This window comes from Malaya genurostris, chromosome 2, assembly GCF_030247185.1.
Source record: "Malaya genurostris strain Urasoe2022 chromosome 2, Malgen_1.1, whole genome shotgun sequence".
In the NCBI taxonomy this organism is placed as follows: domain Eukaryota; kingdom Metazoa; phylum Arthropoda; class Insecta; order Diptera; family Culicidae; genus Malaya; species Malaya genurostris.
In genome coordinates, this window is record NC_080571.1 from 181979727 (window position 1) to 182000395 (window position 20669).

The 20669-nt window shown below is 41.7% G+C and overlaps 2 protein-coding genes across 8 annotated transcripts in view; one reads left to right on the forward strand and one right to left on the reverse strand.

The window, feature by feature from the left end:
- LOC131432617 (adipokinetic hormone/corazonin-related peptide receptor variant I-like) overlaps nt 1-20669 on the forward strand; it is a 581002-nt gene that overhangs the window by 131974 nt on the left and 428359 nt on the right. The window lies entirely within an intron of this gene.
- Nucleotides 1655-19087, reverse strand: LOC131429022 (uncharacterized). Its single transcript, XM_058593077.1, has 5 exons — nt 18143-19087; nt 16575-18075; nt 15981-16449; nt 14264-14545; nt 1655-2180 (listed from the first exon to the last, which is right to left on the reverse strand). The coding sequence occupies exons 1-5, from the start codon at nt 19085-19087 to the stop codon at nt 1655-1657; spliced, it is 3723 nt and encodes a 1240-aa protein (XP_058449060.1).

The window sequence follows — 20669 nt, forward strand, 5'->3', positions numbered from 1 at the left end:
TGCGCCTTTGCTACCCTATCGGGGTGCTCTGGGGGGGTTTTCTTTAGTGCACGGAGGGCCTTTCTGCGGGCTCTGATAGCATCGGCCACTTCTGGGCACCACCAGTGGACCGCTCTTCTGGGGGGTTTCCGCTAGTTCGTGGGATGCTATCGTTGGCTGCTCCGAGGATTATGCTCTCCAGTTCCTCCTGGGAGAGGTTAGAATCGTTTCGAATCCTTCCTTCTACGGAGGTTTCATAGCCTTTCCAATCTGCGCGCTGGTGGATCCAAAGTCGGTGTCGAGAGGTTTGGGGACGTTGCTTGTCCAACGAGATCAGTATTGGAACGTGGTCGCTGCTACCGGTATCAGCCCAGGTGGACCAACAACAGGAGCTGACAATGTCTCGCGATGCTATGGACAAATCAATGAATGACTGACACTCCCCCCTGAAAAAGGTGGGATTGCCGTCATTTATTATGACGGCCCCGCATTCCTCGACAGTGTGTAGAATTTCACTTCCGCGGCGGTTGTTTTTCTTTGAGCCCCATGTATGGTGGTGGGCGTTGAAATCACCCAGAACAAGGAAAGGGGGCCGAAGCTGTTGAAGAAGTTTCTTTAACTTTTTGCCCACTTCTCTGACTTCTGCTGGGATGTAAACGCACACCACGGTACATGGGGTTGGCACTTGTATTTTGACTGCGGTGGCAATCAGGTCTGTTGTGATCAGACAAGCCGTCAGGCTCCGAAGAGGACAAGCTCGTGTTGGCAGAAGATGGTGGATGGGGTGATGTGAGAGAGCTGGTAAAAGACTTGGAGAGGGTGTTACTGGTGTCCGGTGGTAATTGGGGCGGGCCGTCCAAAGGATAGGATTTTTTCTTAGCATGTTTTCTGCAGCAAGCGGTGATTTGCCAAGAGCATCCTGGGATGGGGCTAGAACAAACCTCTCGATCCCGTGTACGTTATTTGGCGATGTTGGCGTTATTGGACGATTTAGTCTCCCCGTTCTGGACCCGGTGACCCACCGAAACTGGTGGGGGGGCAGGTGCAGGGGGACGGGCACGTTGAAAAGTGCTCCTTCCGCTTTGTCTGGTCCGTTGGCCAAGTTGTTGTTGGCTGGTCGAGCGGCCCGCATCCGCTTCGTCCCGGCCATCTTGAGAGGGCTCGGGGGAAGTCCACCAGTCGCCCGGTGTGGGGGGGTTTCTGTTGGGGGTGTTGTAAGGGGGTATTGTAGGTTGGTGGTGGGGACTGGGTTTGTGTTCAGTGTAGAGGGGGAGTTTGTGGGATGGGCGGGAGGCGCAGATATTCGATTGGGCGATGCCCGGATCGGTTCGGCGCCTCTCGTCCTCTTGGGGATTTCGTTTGTATTTACTGTGTTGTCTTTGGGGGGTAGTCCCCGTATGACAGGTAAGTGTTAACCTATTGCATGTGTATGTGGGTGAGGAGTACTTAATCGGAGATATCTAATGTCATGGATTCGTGGGAGTTGGTTGGGGATAGATCACGGCTGGATATGTCAATGTCTATAGAGTTTGGTGGGTTTTGGAGGTCAGTGAGTTGATGGTTCATGGTTTGGTCGAGTGTAGGGGAGTTTTCGGTGTTGATTGGAGATTTGGCGTTCTTCTTCTTTTTTTATTGTTCGCCTTCGGTCGAACCGGAGTCGACCCGCTCGAGTGATCTACTTTTTCTTGTTTGCCTGGTATTCTGTTTTGCTGTTTTGTTGTGTTGGGTTTCCGTTTTGAGGTGAAGTTGCCTTTTTCTTCTGCTGGGTTGGTTTTCGGGTGACAGTTGCGTTTGTTTGAGTCGACAAGGGAGTCTCCTTCTGGGTGGTGGTATTATTTAATTGGTTTTTAAGCGACTGCATTTGCTGACGCATCTCGGCTATTTGTTTGCCAGCATCCTCGAGTGCCACGCGTAATTGTTTTATTTCCGAGTCCTTGGACTCGGATTGTTTTTGGGCACGGAGGGAAAGGACCTCGGCCTTGAGGAGCGCGATTGTCCTGTCCTTCTCGTCGCCCCCCGGGGTCAGACGGTTTTGTACCTTATGGGCATATGAGGATTCGGGCTTACTTTGTCTCATTAGAGCACGAGCTTCCGGGAAGGAGAGTCCCCTGTCGATTTTTAGCCTTACGATCGCTCCCTCTTCCATCCATTTTGTGCATTTACGGTCGCAGGTGGGGTGATCGCCGCCGCAGTTCACGCATCTGTGGGGGTTCAGGCACGGTGTTCCTTCGATGATTTCATGAGGAGTGCCACAAGTTAAGCATGTGCGTTGGTTGGGCAAAAGCGACTACCGTGTCCGAACCGCCCGCATTGGTAGCAGATCATTGGAGACGGGTAATACGGTCGTGTGGCCGTCCGGATCAGACCGATTTGTACGTGCGTGGGGCGAACGGAACCAGAAAAAGAAAGTACTAAGAGTGGGGTGTTAGAAACGACCCCGTCTTTCCTCTTGGTTATCCGACGAACAGCACAAACATCCTGTTCTCGGAGTTCCTCCAAGAGGGCATCTTCACTCCAGTCAATAGTGTCCCGGTCATCAATCCCTGGACAATATTGAGCGTGGGGTGGGGGACGACTTCAACCCTTTGGCCATCAATTAGCTCGTTTAATCGTAGCAGAGCATCCAGGATTTTTCGCGACGTCGTTCGAATCACATATCGAGTACCACGGGCCTTTTGTGGCCGTGATCGTTTTTAATGGATCAAAAACCCAGGATTCTCTGCTCTGATTTGGCAATGACGAAAGGGTTGGGGGGCAGACGCGCCTCCGTCGCTCCTTCCTGATTGATTGCACGCAGGACTAAAGTTTGTCGATCAATTTCGTCCCCAAAATTCATAAACTCAGGGAGACGAGTACTCTTCGCAAGGTGGGGGTATTCTTCGGGGGTTCGACGTGGTAAGGCTCCTGACTTCGAGCCGGAGGCTATTGTCCCGTCCGGAGGGTCAGGTCCCGTCATTTTGAGGGGGAAAGAGGTAAAAAGGGGAGGGGGGGTTGTGTTGTTGATATATCGGTTGGGAGAAATTTACAATCGGAAAAATAAAAATACAAATAAAATAAATTAAAAAAGCAAAGAGGTAGACTCACTTAGGAGTTCCTTCGGGATCCAGCGAAGACCGGTATCCACGTGATCGGGAAAGGCACTTCTATCACGACCGTTAATCCGGTGGTCGGGTGAGTGACGGAATTCTACTACTATCACGTTTTAACACTGCCGCTATTGCTGTCTATGCAGCTTCTCACATACACTGCCGTCTATGCGGCTTCACTTTAGCCTTACAAAGCACTACGCATCTCGTCTCAAAATGGCTGTGCCGGGTGGCTAGACCCGTGCCCCGGAGCAAACCAGTATGGCGCCCGGAGCACGTGGTTTACGGTTGTACACTATTTACTTCCAAATCTCGCTGATATCAACGATGGATCAGGATGGTTTTGTCACTAACGTGAATGCTTACCGTAAGCACGCACGAAACGAAACGGGTTGAATCAAAAGGTACCGTCGGTTTGTGGGAAAAGTTTGCTTCGAATTCTCTAACGCGGCGGGTATATGAGCTGATCTACCGAAACTATCACTCAGTGGAGCGAGAGAAAAACAAGACCGATAAGCTCGACTGTTCGAACAGAACTGTATTCAAATTGTGATACTTGAAGGTAAGCCATGATCACTGGCTGCTTCCAGAATTTAATTGAAAGATGCATTATCAAAAACACCTTCAATATCTAGGAAAACTCCCCAGCAATATTACTTTTGTGAGAAATGTTTTTCAATGTTGTACACAACATCATGTAACAGGGTTGTTGTGTACTTTCCACGCTGGTAAGCATGTTGCATTCCATGTAGCTGATGCACGCCCAAACTAATATTCCTGATATAGTGATCGACTATGCGCTCCACTGTTTTAAGAAGAAATGAGCTAAGACTGCCTTTGGGAATAAATTTGAGAATTATTTCCTGCCAAGCTCTTGGAATATATCCTGTCGCAAGTAAGTATTTTCTTCAAAACATGTTTGTAATGTTCATACCCTTTCAAAGTAAAGCTGGGAAAACTCCATTCTTTCCAAGAGATTTGTACGGAGCAAAACTCTCAACTGCCCATTTGGCCGATTCAATAGTCCCAATTCTTCGAGCAACCACTTCGCTGAGACGATCGAAGAGCGTTTTTGTAAGCCCTTCGAGCCGACACGAATGCCTCCGACCTAGCTCTACGTCGGTGGTTCCAAGCTCATTTGCATAGTTTTCTTAGTGTAGTAAGTTCAGCATTCCACCAAAGAGTTTCTCTAGTAGTTCGCACAATCCAAAGTGGACAAGCCTCTTCATATGCTGCAACTATGAGTGAGTTTGTCTCGTCGACAACAAGTTACAAATCAATTGGGGTGTCAAAGGTAAATTGATACTCGCGAAATATAGTCGCCAAGCTCTCTTCATAGAGGTCCCAGTTTGTAGATTTGGGGTTACGATATGTGACAATATCAAATTTAACGTTTGAATGATAAAAAAGATGCTCTTACGATCAGATAACGAAGATTCGAGCTCATCGGAGACGAGCCAATTTATCAACTCATGCACAATTCTATCAGAGCAGAGAATTACGTCCAAAACCTCCTATCTTCCAGACTCGCAAAAGTTGGACGATTTCCTGCATTAGCTATGTGCAGGTTTGTACTCCTCACAAATTCCATCAAATCAGAGCCTCTCGAATTTATATCTGTGCTACCCCAAATGATATGGTGAGCATTGATGTCACTGCCGATTATAAGCGGTGAATCACTTTTGATGCAGTATGATACAACCTTTCTGAAGTCATCACTTGGCGAAGGTTGGTTATGCGGTAAATATGACGAACAAGAAGCTTTACCTTCTAGCCGAAGTCAGGATAAATTCATAGTTGCTGTGCGTTTATGCTGGAGATTTATTAATGCTACTCTAACCATTATCAATTAAAGTAACGAACACTCCATCTCCGGCACTTACCGTACAACAACTAGAAGAAACCAAAAATTTTTCTTCATAACCGCCTATAGCGAACCATGGAAGAATTATTTTAAATTCTTCAATCATTTAAATTCCACGAGGTGCGAAGAATGAAATCGTGGACCATAGCATTATTCATAGCCAGTTGGGAAACCGCTACCGACTCTACACGGCTATCTGGGTTGCTCAGAAAGGGAAGTTGACATTGATGGACAACATCCATGGATGGCCGAGCAGCCAACTATCTTAAGGGGCGGGTAGGGTCTAACACTTTTGAAAAATCATTTATAATTTTCTGATAACGTTTCAAGAATATTCTGTGAAATTTTAAAGCCTATCGGCACAAAACCTATCAAGTTATGGGCCTTTACCGTTGCCGATCTCATGCTACGAAGAAATAAGAGCACGATTGATTTAATAACTTGACAAAACATTCTCGAAATGTTTCATTATAACAAAATACAAAAGAAAAAATATGGCTTTTTGAGAATGCTAGAGCCTACGAGCTCCCTTGAGTAATAGATTGTTTCCTTCGATTGCAACAACCTATCAAGTTATGGGCCTTTACCGTTGCCGATCTCATGCTACGAAGAAATAAGAGCACGATTGATTTAATAACTTGACAAAACATTCTCGAAATGTTTCATTATAACAAAATACAAAAGAAAAAATATGGCTTTTTGAGAATGCTAGAGCCTACGAGCTCCCTTGAGTAATAGATTGTTTCCTTCGATTTTATAGACAATAAACTTTAAACGCGTTTTTTGTCGAAAGCAGGTTTTGAAAGTCCGTGTCCATCGTCATTCAAAAGCTACTGCCCCATTTTTTCCAAATTTTGCACAAACTTTCTACATATAAAAAACCAGACCCCAACGTTTTCCTTTTTGTTATTTGTTACTTTGAGGATGTTTTACAGCTACGAAATGGCCGATTTTTTCGTGAAAAATCGTACTTTTGAATTAAAACAACCACCAAAAATTAAAAAAGATCAAACAGAAACGTTGGGGTCAAGAAAAACTTCTGCTCTAATTATGCTGCTTTGATTTGTTCACTTCTGATTAGTCTGCGCTGAGATACAGTGGACACCGAAAATCATGATTTTTTAGAAGCGTCCTCAAAAATGCCTCTTCACCGACTTATTTCTCAATATTTTTTCCACGAAAAAAATACAAAATGTTATTCGAATGATGCTTTTAATTATACAAAACATTTGAATTTATTTTGTTGAACGATAGTTTTGAAAAAAATTCGCAAAATTGATGATTTTTTCATCATTTAGACCCTATCCCCCCTTAATCAATGCAGAAATTGTATGTTATAATCTTATAATATCTATATTAGTGTTACATCAATTCACAGTAACGATTTACATATACGCTTACGTATTAATAATGGTTTCGCAACGCAAAATAAATCTGTTTTCAACTAGTAGCTAAGAGCATAGCTGTGATTAAAGATATGTTAGAATCAACTAACAATAACTTATAAATGATAGTTAGTTCAATGTTTATGTTATAAAAACACTGTTGTCACCTCGCTTTAAGAAGTATAACATAAGAAACATGTTCGTGCTCTTGTTGCAACATAGCTGGGCTAAGTGTTATCAGAACTAGGATAACAGAGGTATTTGGCCACTTTAGAATCAATTATATTTTCTCCCACTTTGTAAAAATGTCCACCAAATGTTGTAACATCTTTGAAAAAACCTTCTGCAATAGGTAATTTAATATGATTAGCTTCAAATTAATGCAACATGGGTTACTTAACATTTTTCAATTTTTTGTTAGTTGGGCCAAAATATATTAAATTGCAAAATACCTATGTTACCCTAGTTACGGGTTTCTACTATTGAAGTCAAATTAACTTATTTTCAACTAGTAACTAGAAGCATAGTTGTGATTAAAGATATGTTTGGATTAAGTAACGATAGCTTATAAATTATAATTAATTCAATATGACAAAAATATGTCGTGATTGGAAACCTAAATAACTATTTCGTAGCTAGTTATTATATGAAGAAACATAACTGACACTTTGTTTTAACTAGTATGACATAAAAACATATTCATGCTTTTGTTGCAACATAGTTTGAACTTATTCGTATCAGAACTAGTTGCGGATTGCTACTTGGTTGGTCCTGTGCCACTTGTGAATGAGAGTGGTCATTAGGTTATTACAAATTTCATGTTTTAAGTTAGTTTAGTATTACATTTCGCCTTAAAATCTTCGAAGTGTAATCCTTGAGCTTCGAAAAAAGTTATGCAATAATCTCTATGCACTTAAACCCCAAACGCACATTCTTGTGGTTGCTCTGAATAATCTTAGTCAGAGCTGGGGTAAATACATCCATATGATGAAGCGACCGGTACACCATATGGCCACTGTCGCTTTCGTTTCGGTTGGCATCACTAATGGCGTTTTTCATTGAAAAACACTGGTTGCGTGGTTTTGCACTTTCGAGCAGAAATCGCAATGAAACACCGTCAGAATGTTGCATTTCTGCTCGATAGTGCAAAATCAGAGCAATCCACGCCACCAGTGTTTTTCAATGAAAAACGGCATAAGTTTATTCACATATCTATTTATGAGTCTGATGATAAGTGAACTTGGATAGTTGTTGCGGATCAAATAATCACGCACTGTTTTCTTTTTCTCGACTATAGATTTGCACGTTGACAACCGAAACACTCTCCCAATGAAACCGGTGACGTGTTCAGTTTTTGCGAGAGTTATAATTCAAACGTTTCATACTCTGGTTTGTCACATTAACAAACAGTCTCTTTCTTTTTCTACTAGTACATCTTCTTATTTTCGCTGTCTGTTGCTGCTCATCTATCTCTTTGTGATTGTTGCTCTATTATCAGCCATGACTGATAAATTTCAATGCTTGATCTGGTTTGATGTGCGTGGAAAGTGACTGTGTTAGTTAAAATTAGCATATAAATTCAAATCGTACTTCGGTCAAAATCAGGGATGCCAAGTATGAAAAATAAAAATCTCTATATTTCGCAAATTATGACTGATGTAACCTGGTATACAATAAAGAGGTGATATTTAATTTCACTTAAGCAACACTGTAATTTCACCCTGACGCAATATCTTCGTTAACGTTATCATTTAGTGATTAATCTTGTTTGTGCTAGGACACCTAACCAATTTCATTATCTTTACGTTTTGTCTTAGACTCGTCAGTGCGTAACAGTTTATGTTGACCATCTGAATCGGCCAGTATTTTCTGAAACTTGTTTTGTTCGGCACATTAGGAAGGACTTGGCACTTCGGTGCTAATTATAAGTGTATTGCATATAAGAATACCTTTACTGCTGGTAGCATAACAGTTTAATATAAACTGTTATGCACTGACGAGTCTGAGACGAGACGTAAGGATAATGGGATTGAGTACGTACCCTAGCACAAACAAGGTTAATCCCTATAAAAATGATCAACGTATTAGACGCGATTAAAAACTACCCTACGTTCTTCAAATTTGGATAATTCTGGTGGATGTTGACATTCACCAAGCGATCATCTTGAACATATTAGACTATTAAAAAATTCACAAGGTTGTGTACAAGAAGCGGACGATTCCGATGACAATTTTGACCTGTTGATATCGTACTTTATAAGGGCACAGTTTGAGTTTCAGCGAGCCATTGATATTCGTATTCACGTCAATCCGGTTATGTCTCTGACATTACCCACCCGCCTTTTTCTTCGTTTTTTGGGATCACTTCAGTTGTTTTAATTTGTTTTATTTGTTTATTTATAAAACAAAGTTCAACGGACATAGTCATCAGTCTGTCTAAATGGACTAACAGAGTGGGAAAAATCCCAACTGAGTTGCAAAATGTATGTCATTCTCAGATAGGCATAAAAACCACGATTTTTTAAAACCAATCACAAAAAATTACATGATAACTACGGAACAACTTAAAAGCTAGTACGAACAACTTATAACAAATTAAATTACATCAAACTATCTATAGTCAAATTATTGCTGATCGCTTGATTTTTTCAACGAAGTTGCGGAAAGGCTCTCCAAACTCAAACAACTCTTCTACTGCAGTGCATGTTCTTATGCATTCAGTAATTTTCTCGTTCTATCCGAATACAGTCCTATGGAATCTGTTCTGAAACAGATTTGTGTTACGCAGTGATCTATTCGGTATTCGAAAATTAACGTCATAAAGCAGTTCAGGAGCATCAATCTCTCCGTTGATCAACTTAGCAATTATCAACGTCTGTTGAGTTTTTCTACGTCGCTGTAACGAGTCGATTCCCAACAATTCGCATCTATCTGAATTTGGTGGCAAGTTTACTGTATCTCTCCACGATAAATTTCATAATGCCATACGAACAAATCGTTTCTGTACTCGTTCAATTCTAAGGCTCCACAATACTTGATACGTCGACTGAGCAATACAAAGCCTTAGCAATGCGGGTCTTTAACGTCCTTTGCAATCTTAGCAATGAAACCCAATTGACGTGTTGCTTACAAAACGATTTGTGAACGATGAACATCGAACGTCAGTTTAGCATCCAACTGTACACCAAGATCACAAACCTTTTTTCGACAAATACGTTTATTTCTTAAGACAATTTACATAGGTTTTCCTTCGCCGTAGCATTACTTTTACATAAAATTCTTATTATAATATAATACTAATAGAGTCACAACGATTTGAGTTTAATAAAAGTATTGGTGTGTATTGTCCGAGACATAACTGGATATCGTGAATACGAATAAAACTGACACTCTCTCTTTATGCTTCAGAATATCAATCAGTTGTTTGATTGTTTGAATTCTGCAAGCTTTCCCCTTTTTCACTTCTAGAGTTTGAAACGATATCGTTATATTGAACATTCTGACATACAATTAAATATTACGAAATAATCAGCATAGTTATTTATTATAAAACAATGGTGGTTCTAAAAAACCTTTTATGAAGGCGTTCGTAATGGAGAGTGACGAGTTGAGTTCGAATGTCTTCTGAGTCGGTGCTTTCCATTTTATACAGCAAATCAGCAGAAAATTCTACTTCAAACTACAACTGGTTGAAAAATGAGCCGTATACAGTATAATGAAGGAAAATTTCGCATAACAATTTGGATATACAGGGTCCGGCACTCGAAGTGTAACCAACTTCAGACCGCTCGCGCAGCTGACGCACGGGCATCAGTTCTCTAAAAATTTGCTAAATGACAGTTCGGAGTTGTATTGTTTACAAGCGCAAGAAAGCATTTTGCCAAAAGTGAACGCGAAAAAAAATCTTGATTTAAGAGAGCGAAGGAGTTGCTTTGTTTGGCCGAAAGCGGTCAATTTCCGAACATTGTATTTTCTGACGAGAAAATTTTTCCAATTGAGCAATTCGTAAACTCTCAAAACGATAGGGTTTACTTGACCGACCGTTCATACGAGAATTTGAGTCATCGATTGGCCACCAGGAGGCAGCACCCGCAACAGATAATGGTTTGGGCCACTGTAACCGCAGATGGGCGCTCTCCAATCGTTTTCATCGAGCCTGGCGTCAAGGTAAATGCGACATATTATCGGGAAAGTATTCTGGAGGTTGCTTTCGGTGGCAGACCATGGACGTTTCAGCAGGACTCGGCACCGTCTCACAAAGCTCGAGTGAACCAAGAATGGCTGAAAAACAACGTTCCGAACTTCATCACGTCCACACAATGGCTCTCGAATTCACCAGATGCGAATCCAATGGATTATTCTCTTTGGACCATTTTGGAGAGCAAAGTCCGAACTAAAAGATACACCAGTCTCGAGGCGCTGAAAAAAGTTATTGTCCGCGAGTGGGCCTAAATACCTGCAAGTCACATTCGGCAACTTGCGATTCGTTTTTTGACCGTATCAAGACCATAGTCAAGGCAAAAGGTGGTCATATCGAGCAAAAGTGAATTGATTCTGAATTTTGCATTATTTTTACACATTTTGTACTTTGAATTAAGTAAAAGTAATTTTCCAAACTGAATTTATGGCCTTTTTAATTGGTTACACTTCGAGTGCCGGACCCTGTACTATTATGGTTCAAAATAGCTTTATGCAGAATTTTGATGTCGATTATGTCGTTTTGGATTTGAATAATACAGTGAAAGAAACTATCAAAGTGGAGTACCGGAATAATTTCTGGCATTCAGAAGGGCCAAATTATGTAATCCTCTAAGATATACAACAATGTTTGGATATAAACGATATTGAACACTGTTGCGAATTTTGCATTGAAAAAATTGCACGAAACTAATCAAATTATCCCAGATTTGCACTACACTGATGGTTTTAATTACCGATTTGCAAAGAAGAAATCTTTATAGTTCTTTAGGAGCTGGAGCCATTAGAAATTCTTATTAATGATGGTGGGAGAACTTCACCTTGACATCCAGTTCCGTCTGAAGCACTAGAATAAACGAACAATTTTCATTTTTTTTGCATAAATATCTGTTTATCAATCTCATTTTTATGTATTACATCAACGCTTTACAGTACAAGTGTTTTGACATTTTGGCCTTTCATATTTGTTGTTCACACGATTCGTTTTTTTGTCGTGAATACGACTTACTTTACTATGGGGTGCCTTTTCAAAATTTACCCTCTGAGAGAGTGATAAGTTTTTGATTGTGAATATCTATTGTTGTATCTAACGAATCAACATAATTTTTGCTACATGCCATCGGAAATATGATCACAATTTTATGATAAAATTTTCAGTTCTGTGACATAATCTCAAATAGTTCAAAATTAAACTTTTCTGAAATGTTTGGTATAAACGAGTATCAAAGAGGATAATTCATATGGCGCGTTTGCCATTCTCGTATTTTGAAAGCTCATAGCTCAGTGATCTGTGGAAGGATTTATATAATCTAACAACCAATAGAATCGAAATTTTTCAACTTAAACGTGTATAGTAAAAGCATTGAAGTATTTCAATAGTACACTATTGAAAAACCTGTCTCATTTGACCCATATCAACACCAGCCAATCAGAACGCGTTCTGAGGAAGAGAAGAAAATAGCTGCTGATGTACAACAAATCGTTCAAGAAAAATGTTCCGAAAAGTGGTGAATATCGTAGTGAGTTCCTCAATTTGGTCCTTCTGAATGCTAGAAACGAATCCCTACAGCATATTGATAGTTTCTTTCAATAAATTATGCAAATCCGAAATAAAATAATCGACATTAAAATTCTGTATGCGGCTATTTTTATAGCCGTTAGGACCGCCCATTAGTGAAAAAGCTATAAACGAAATCACATAAAAGGAAATCTCTTAACAAAATTTGAATCAGTTTGGATTCTATCGTCACTGCGAGAAGATGTGTTTTGTGTCGTTTGCAAAGCTAGTTTCGCTTTCGACAAGAGCGATTACGTCACAGCTGCCAGTCATTTCGATGGATGAAAAAGCAACGTTGTAGAGCATTATCAAAAATCAGCCGTTCTAATGGCTCTAAAAGTTTTCTGAAGAACTATTAGGATTTGTTTTTCGCAAATCGCAAGTAATTATCCTCAGTTTAGTGCAAATCAAGAACAATTTGGTTAGATTTGTGCACTTTTCGCTGTGTGAAATTCACAGTAATCGAGATCAAGTGAAGCCTTTTTTTGCAAAAAATGTTCCAGAGTTTAATATCGTAGAGAATTACGCAATTTGACTCTTCTTAATGCTGGAAATGAATCCCTACAGCATATTGATAGTTTTTTTTTCAATAAATTATGCAAATCCGAAATGAAATAATCGACATAAAAATTCTGTATGCGGCTATTTTTATAGCCGTTAGGACCGCCCATTAGTGAAAAAGCTACAAGCGAAATCACATAAAAGGAAATCTCTTAACAAAATTTGAATCAGTTTGGATTCTATCGCCACTGCGAGCAGATGTGTTTTGTGTCGCCTGCACAGCTAGTTTCGCTTCCGACAAGAGCGATTACGTCACAGTTGCCAGTCATTTCGATGGATGAAAAAGCAACCTTGGAAAGCATTATTAAAAATCAGCCATTCTAATGGCTCTAAAAGTTTTCTGAAGAACTATTAGGATGTGTTGTTCGCAAATCGAAAGAAAATATCCTAAGTTTAGTGCAAATGTAGAACAGTTTGGTTAGATTTTTGCACTTTTCGCTGTGTGAAATTCACAGTAATCGAAATCAAGTGAAGCCTTCTTTGTTTTTGCGAAAAATGTGGAAAAGGGGAATGCTTGCATAATTCATACAATTGATCAACTAGTTGATATTCGGAAGTGTTAAGGTACATGTCATTTGTTTTCGTATTCACGACATCCAGTTATGTCTCTGACATTACTCACCCGGCTTTTTTAATAGGTGTTTTAGTTACTGACGACGATCAGTGAGAGCAGCGATAACAGGAACAGCTGGAGCGGACTTCGTGACGTACGAGATGTACGTGGTGGATTTCGGCGCCGTGAAATAGTTGTACTGGGTTTCAATTCACAACACTTTTACTCTACGTTAATCTTAACTTTTCTAAACTTTTCATAATAAAATATATAACTGACACTGACGTCTAGCAACACAGTCGGACTAAGAAAAAACCTGTCTCTTTTGCTGCACAGTCCCTTTTATAGTTGCTCCATCGGAAACAAGTAGTCCCGGAAACAACATTCAATCCAAAATTGCGTATCGACGAAACTGGATCGATGAAAGACTCGTTTATTCGCGAGTCGAAGCTGCGATGACATCTAGAAGGCGCTAGTTTCTTCTTCGTTTACGAACATCCTGACCCCTTCAGAAATCACATTTTGAACATCCCGAACCTCATCGTACCGATAGTCGACTAAACAGCTGGGTTGTCCCTCGATTTGATATCGATGATCATCTGACGTTGTGATGTTTACATTCGACTGTCAATGGCTGCTGGGAATCCGATTGTTGCTGCGTGTCCCTTTTTAACAGGGCGTTGGATGTTTATTTCAGGTACGTTCTCAGTTGCGGTAAAGTCATCCGATGACACGACAGGGAGTAAACAAAGTTTTGCTACTGGCCGGGTGAATTTTCCTTGTGGCGTTTGAAGAGTGACCACTCTTGTTATACCATCAGGACCAGGATGCAGTTCAATTATCCTTGCAGTAGGCCATCGCATGGGAGCTAAATTGTCCTCTTTGATGACCACTAACTGGTTTTCCGAAAGCTGCACTGGTGGTTTACACCACTTGGTTCTTGCTTGAAGGGTTGAAAGATATTCAATGTGCCATCGTTTCCAGATATCTTGCAGTATTTTTTGTGTCTGCTGCCACTGGCGTAAGCGGTTCAATGGTACTGCAGAGAAGTCATAATCAGGAACTGATTTCAGTGCTGACCCCGTCAAGAAATGCCCTGGTGTTAACGGGTTGTTGTCTGATGGGTCGTCAGTAAGAGGAACGATTGGTCTCGAGTTCAGGCAGGATTCTATTTGTGTCAACAATGTTTCCATGTCGTCGTGAGCCAATATGTGATTTCCTAACACTCGGATGAAGTGTTTCTGTGCCGATTGGATAGCGGCCTCCCACAAGCCACCGAAGTGTGACGCCTTAGGTGGATTGAAGTGCCACTTGATACCGTTTTCGTTGCACTCCTCGGCGATGGCCTGTTGATGATGTTTGCTACGGATAAGTGACTTAAGTTCGTTAGCAGCGCCAACGAAATTTCTTCCGTTGTCGCTAAATATGTTTGAACACAGTCCTCTGCGTGCAACAAATCGTCTCAATGCCTGTATAAACTTCGCCGTGCTGAGGTCTGCTACTAATTCCAGGTGTACTGCCTTTGTGCATAAACATACAAAGACCGCTACATAAGCCTTTCGTGGGCCTGCTCGTCGATGAGTTGGTTTCAGTAGTATTGGACCCCAATAGTCAACACCAGTTGTTGAGAAAGGTCTATTGGCAATGACACGTGAGGAAGGTAATTCGGCCATGAACTGTTCGAGGAGCTTTGGGCGAGCTCTGACGCAAACTATACAGTTGTAAACGATTGTACGGGCTAAGTTTCTGCCACCTATGATCCAATATCGTAGACGAAGGGTACTAAGAAGCTACTGAGGGGCAGCATGAAGATGTTTTTCGTGGTAGCATCTCACTAACAGGCTAGATAAAGCATGGGAGGATGGCAAGATGATTTGATGTTTCGCGTCGTAGGATTGATGAGATTGATTTAGTCTTCCTCCAATTCGTATCAAGCCTTCAGGCGATAACATCGGATGGAACCATTTGATTCGAGATTTCGAAGAGACAGGCTTCATTTGCTCGAGCGATTTCCATTCGTCTACAAATGTTTGCTTCTGGACGAGTTTTATCAATCTGGTTTCCGCTTCTCTTGCTTCGTCTACAGATATGCCAATGAAATTCGAATGAGCCGTTGTGTTATGCTGACAGTTTCGAGCAAATCTGAGACAAAATGCAATTACCCTCAACATACGCTGGTAATTTGAAAATTTGCCGACTAGTTCATCGATGAATGATGACTCGCTTGCCATTGGTGTTGCCGCACAATTGACCCTTCGTGATTTACGTAATACATCAGGGTTTTCGATGACAAATGAAGTTTGCGCGGGCCAATCGGTTTCTTTGCGAAGCAGCCATGCAGGTCCATGCCACCAAAGGTCACATTGTAGCAGCATATCCGCGGACATGTCTCGTGAAATGTGGTCTGCGGGATTTTCCTTCCCTGCTACGTGTCGCCAGGTACAATTGGAAGTCGTTTGTTGGATTTTGGACACTCGATTAGCTACAAAAGTGGTCCACGTTGCGGGTGGTGATTCAAGCCAACAAAGTACTGTCGTGGAATCTACTGTTATGACGAGTTAACCTTTTCATACAGCTGAGTCGCTAGTAATGCTCCGCACAGTTCGAGCCGAGGAATAGTTTGCTGTTTTAGTGGAGCTATCTTGGATTTTGTTGTTAGCAATGCCACCTTGACTGCGTTTCTTTGTTGGTAGAGCGCACATAAACGCATGCTCCATAAGCATGCTCCGATGCATCACTGAAGAAATGTAGTTGTATTGTAGTTGGATTTGCACACAACACACAGCGCTCGATGTACAGTTCGTTTAAGCGCGGCAGCTGAGAATGATAGTTGGTCCAACGTTCAATCACCGAAGTCGGAAGCACTTGATCCCAACCCCAAAGACTTCCGTCATCGTTTTTCATCATCCATAGAGATGGCATGAAAAGTTTCGCTGTTGTGACGACCGGACCTAGTAAACCGAGAGGATCGAAGAGTTGAGCGATTTGAGATAGTGCAACACGTTTGGTGAGTGGGGTAGGCGGCATCGCTAGATTGATTCGGTACCGCAGAACGTCTGATGCTGGTTCCCAGTGAATGCCAAGTGTTTTGATACACTGATTGAAATTTAGGTCGACGGATGCTTGCAATGCACGATTTTCTTCGGGGATTCCTTCCAGAACAGTTTCTTCATTGGAAGCCCATTCACGTAGCTCGAAACCGCCTTTGGCTAATAAACCTTCCAGTTGCCTTTGCAACGTTTTCGCGTCATCGATATTCGACGCGCCTGTGAATAAATCGTCGACATAAAAATCCTTACCAAGCGTTTCAGCGGCTTCGGGAAAGTTGGTTCTTTCGTCAATGGCCAATTGTTTAACACTCGTGTGGCTAAGAACGGCGCACACGCAGTACCGTACGTAACGGTTTTCAGTTCGAAGGTGTTGAGAGGAGCGCCGCTGGAATCTCTCCAAATGATACGTTGAAGTGGGGTATCCCTTTCATGAAGTAATATCTGCCGATACATTTGCTTAATGTCTGCGATAAGCATCACAGGATGTTTGCGAGAGCGCAAAATAATTGACCTCAAATCCTCCTGCACGATAGGGCCTACCAAAAGAGCGTCGTTCAAGGACGGCCCGTTAGCTGATTTGCACGAAGCACCAAACACGACTCGTACTTTTGTTGTTGAACTACTATCCCGAACAACAGCGTGGTGGGGAAGATGAAAACATGGCACGGTTATCTCATGTGGATTTACAACGCGTTGCATGTGATGAAGAGCATAATACTCATCCAAAAAACATTTGTACTGTTCACCCAACTCTCTATCCAAGTTTAATCGTCGCTCCAATGCATAGAAGCGTCTGATAGCCGTATTACGATTATCACTCAAGTTGGCTAAAATGTTCTGTTTGATAGGAAGTCTTACGATGTACCGCCCTTCAGACGTACGAGCCACGGTTTGGCGAAAATGTTCCTCGCAAGCAGCTTCTTTTGCAGAATAGCATGGTGATTTGTAATCTTCTTCTAATGCCCAAAATTTTTCCATTAGATTATGTAAATCGACATTGGTTGCAACATTAGCAATGACTGGTGTAATACGCTGACAGGTTGTAGTCCTTCCTGATACTACCCAACCTAGCTCGGAGTTTATAAGAACAGGCATACCGTTGCCTAGCGAAATTTGTCCTGTTACTTTAAATAAATCGAAGAAGACTTCGGCACCTAAGATTAGATCGACAGGGTTAGATCTACAAAAATTAGGATCAGCCAGCTGTATGTCCGGAGGAAATTGCCACGACGTACTGTCTACCGAAACGGTTGGCAGGTCTACAGTTAGTTTAGGTAAGACTAGAAGCTCTACGTTGGCACTATAGTCGCTAATGCGTGATCGTATAGTAGTTAAAAATTTCTGACGAACATTGGTAGACGACTGACCGATTCCTGCGACCGGAACGAATGTCCGTTTGCGCTGCACTCGAAGTGATTGAGCAAGACGATCAGTTACAAAGCAGCATTCGCTGCCAGAATCCAATAATGCTCTAGCAGGATGACGATTGCCCTTTTCATCAACTAAAATGACAACTGCAGTGGCTAAAATTACACAATGGCTCTTGTGACTTGACGAAGCGTGGCTCACTAAGTCGGTGAGCGTGGCAGACACTGACGGTAATCTTGATTGCTCGGTTGTTTGAGAAGAAGTGGCTTGGGACGTAGGTGAGTTCGATAACTTCCCGTCGCACGCGACAGTTGAGCACAGTTGAGTGTGATGATGACCTTGGCATTTACGACATGTGCTGGATGATGAACATTCCTTGATCATATGACCCCGACGTAAGCAGTTGCGGCATAACTGAAGACGACGTACTTCCTTTTCCTTGTCCTCCAAGCGTAGTTTTGAGAATTTGGAGCACTGATATATAGCATGATTTTCGTTGCACATGATACATTTCCTAGAATTAAAATAATTCGCTGGCTACAGGGCGAATGTTTCCTTTTTTCACATTGGAAGCTAATACAATGTCAGCGGAATTAGATTGCATATTTTGGAGCACAGTCACGCGACGTTGAATGAAGGCTGTAAGATCAGGAAAAGAAATTGCGTCTTTGGTCGATGCATATTCTTCCCAATCTCTCCGCGTCGTTGGGTCTAATCGAATACTTAACATTCGAATAAGTAAAATGTCCCAACACTGTGTTTGCTCGCCGAGCTGTTGTAGCACTCTAACGTTTGCCTCAAATTTTTCCACCAGCGAATGCAGTTCCGATGCGGATTCACGTTTAATGGTTGAGAATTCGAAAAGAGCATCCACATAAGTATGCTTTAACCTTGCAGGATTCTGATAGTGATCTTCCAGTAGGTTCCAAGCGACTACATAATTGTTGGCACTAATGGGGATGGTTTGGATCAATTTTAATGCGTCCCCAGATAGCGAAGAGCGTAAGTAGTAGAATTTCTGAATGTTGGAAAGTTCGGCGGATGAATGAACCAGCGACAGATACAAATCGTGAAAATTTAGCCAGTTATCTAGATTCCCGCTGAACACTGGGAGTTTGACATCGGGCAAGCGCACGTGCGAAGCCGATGGAGGGAAATGACCAGCATAAGGAGAACCAGAAGCACACGGTGTAACAGGAGTTTTATTAAGGGTTAGTAAAAAACCCTTCACTTTATAATAAGCAGATTCAAAGCTGGATCGATGTTTGAATTGTTGCTCGATGCCGGTTTCGTCGAGTGATTCGAGTTCTGCCTGCACTTTATTGAAATCGGACCAGAGCGATGCAAGGTGCTCTAGTCTCACCGGTACTTGACAAGCATCAGTATCATCCTCATAATTGTCGACAAACGCCTTGATGAGGTCGAAAGACGTTTGGATGTTGCGCTGTCGCAGCTTCAAAAACTTTATTCGTCGTTCCGTCGCCATATTGAACAGGAACTGCAAACAGAAGACCGCGTAGATCGAACGGGACAAGAAAACGTTATTGGAATGCTAATTACCTTCTGAAGGCAAATATGTGCCTTGTATAAATTTGTCCTCAAGTATCGTTGATCGAACGCTCACAACTCTGGTTGATTCCAGTCCGAAACTCCGGCTTCACGAGGTGGTGACCGTAAGATGGTGGGTAAGATGGTGTCACAGATGTAACAGCTAGCACGTTTGCGTCAGCGGACAAGTGGAGTCTCGACACTTATCCGGCTCGAAGGACCAGATGACGACGATCAGTGAGAGCAGCGATAACAGGAACAGCTGGAGCGGACTTCGTGACGTACGAGATGTACGTGGTGGATTTCGGCGCCGTGAAATAGTTGTACTGGGTTTCAATTCACAGCACTTTTACTCTACGTTAATCTTAACTTTTCTAAACTTTACATAATAAAATATATAACTGACACTGACGTCTAGCAACACAGTCGGACTAAGAAAAAACCTGTCTCTTTTGCTGCACAGTCCCTTTTATAGTTGCTCCATCGGAAACAAGTAGTCCCGGAAACAACATTCAATCCAAAATTGCGTATCGACGAAACTGGATCGATGAAAGACTCGTTTATTCGCGAGTCGAAGCTGCGATGACATCTAGAAGGCGCTAGTTTCTTCTTCGTTTACGAACAGTTACTCTTGTTTTACATACTAATGTGTAATCATAATATTTATTTTATTTATTAAAAAAATATCTACCTACTTATAACTATCCCTAACCTAATGCATACAAATTTTGAATCATTTGTATTACAGAGATTGAGCACCTCTCTTCAAATTTCATGCAGTATTGTTCGAATTTTTGTTCTATAATATCCACGGAGTATATCCATGGGGGTAAATTTAGTATCATCTTTAAGATCTTATTTTGAATGCGCTGAAGCCTAAGTTTGTGCGTTCGTGCACAGCCCCGCCAAACAAGGACTGCGTATTCAATTGCGGGGTAGATGATTTGTTTATAGACAGCCATCTGGTTCTTCAGGCACAGTTTAGATGTTCTACAAATCAGCGGATACAGAGACCTAATGAGTATACTGCATTTTTGAACGATTTTGTCAACATGTGACCTGAATATCAGATGTCTGTCAAAGGTGAGTCCTAGATAGATAACTTCATCGGACCATTGAATGACCTCATCACCGAATCGTATTCGGCATTCGTCTGATGGAACAAGTTTTGGAATGAATGTGGAAACAAGATGACCTGAGTTTTTGCTGCATTAATCATAATTTTCCAGCTTGTAAAATATTCAGTTAGAGCGTCCAGACCTGTCTATAGTTTATTCTTGAGAGCATTAATGACACGACCTTTGTAAAGAATGGCAGTATCATCAGCAAATTGTTACAGAACACCACCACCCGGAAGAGGTGGGATGTCTGATGTAAAAATGTTGTATAGAATGGGACCTAGGATACTTCCCTGGGGTACACCAGCAGGAATAGTAAATCTTTCGAAAGTGCATTATTCAGAGAAACCTGGAATGCTCTATCTGCAAGATAATTTTTGATAATTTTAATAAGATACATGG

What these genes read in the sequence shown, in the direction of transcription:
- LOC131429022 (XM_058593077.1), bottom strand. Translation starts at nt 19,087, where the DNA reads ATGGCGACGGAACGACGAATAAAGTTTTTGAAGCTGCGACAGCGCAAC. An exon ending in AAAAAGGAAACATTCGCCCT is followed by an intron (nt 18,076 to 18,142) that starts GTAGCCAGCGAA and finishes GCTATATATCAG; the next exon opens with TGCTCCAAATTCTCAAAACT. An exon ending in ACTGAAAACCGTTACGTACG is followed by an intron (nt 16,450 to 16,574) that starts GTACTGCGTGTG and finishes ATTTATTCACAG; the next exon opens with GCGCGTCGAATATCGATGAC.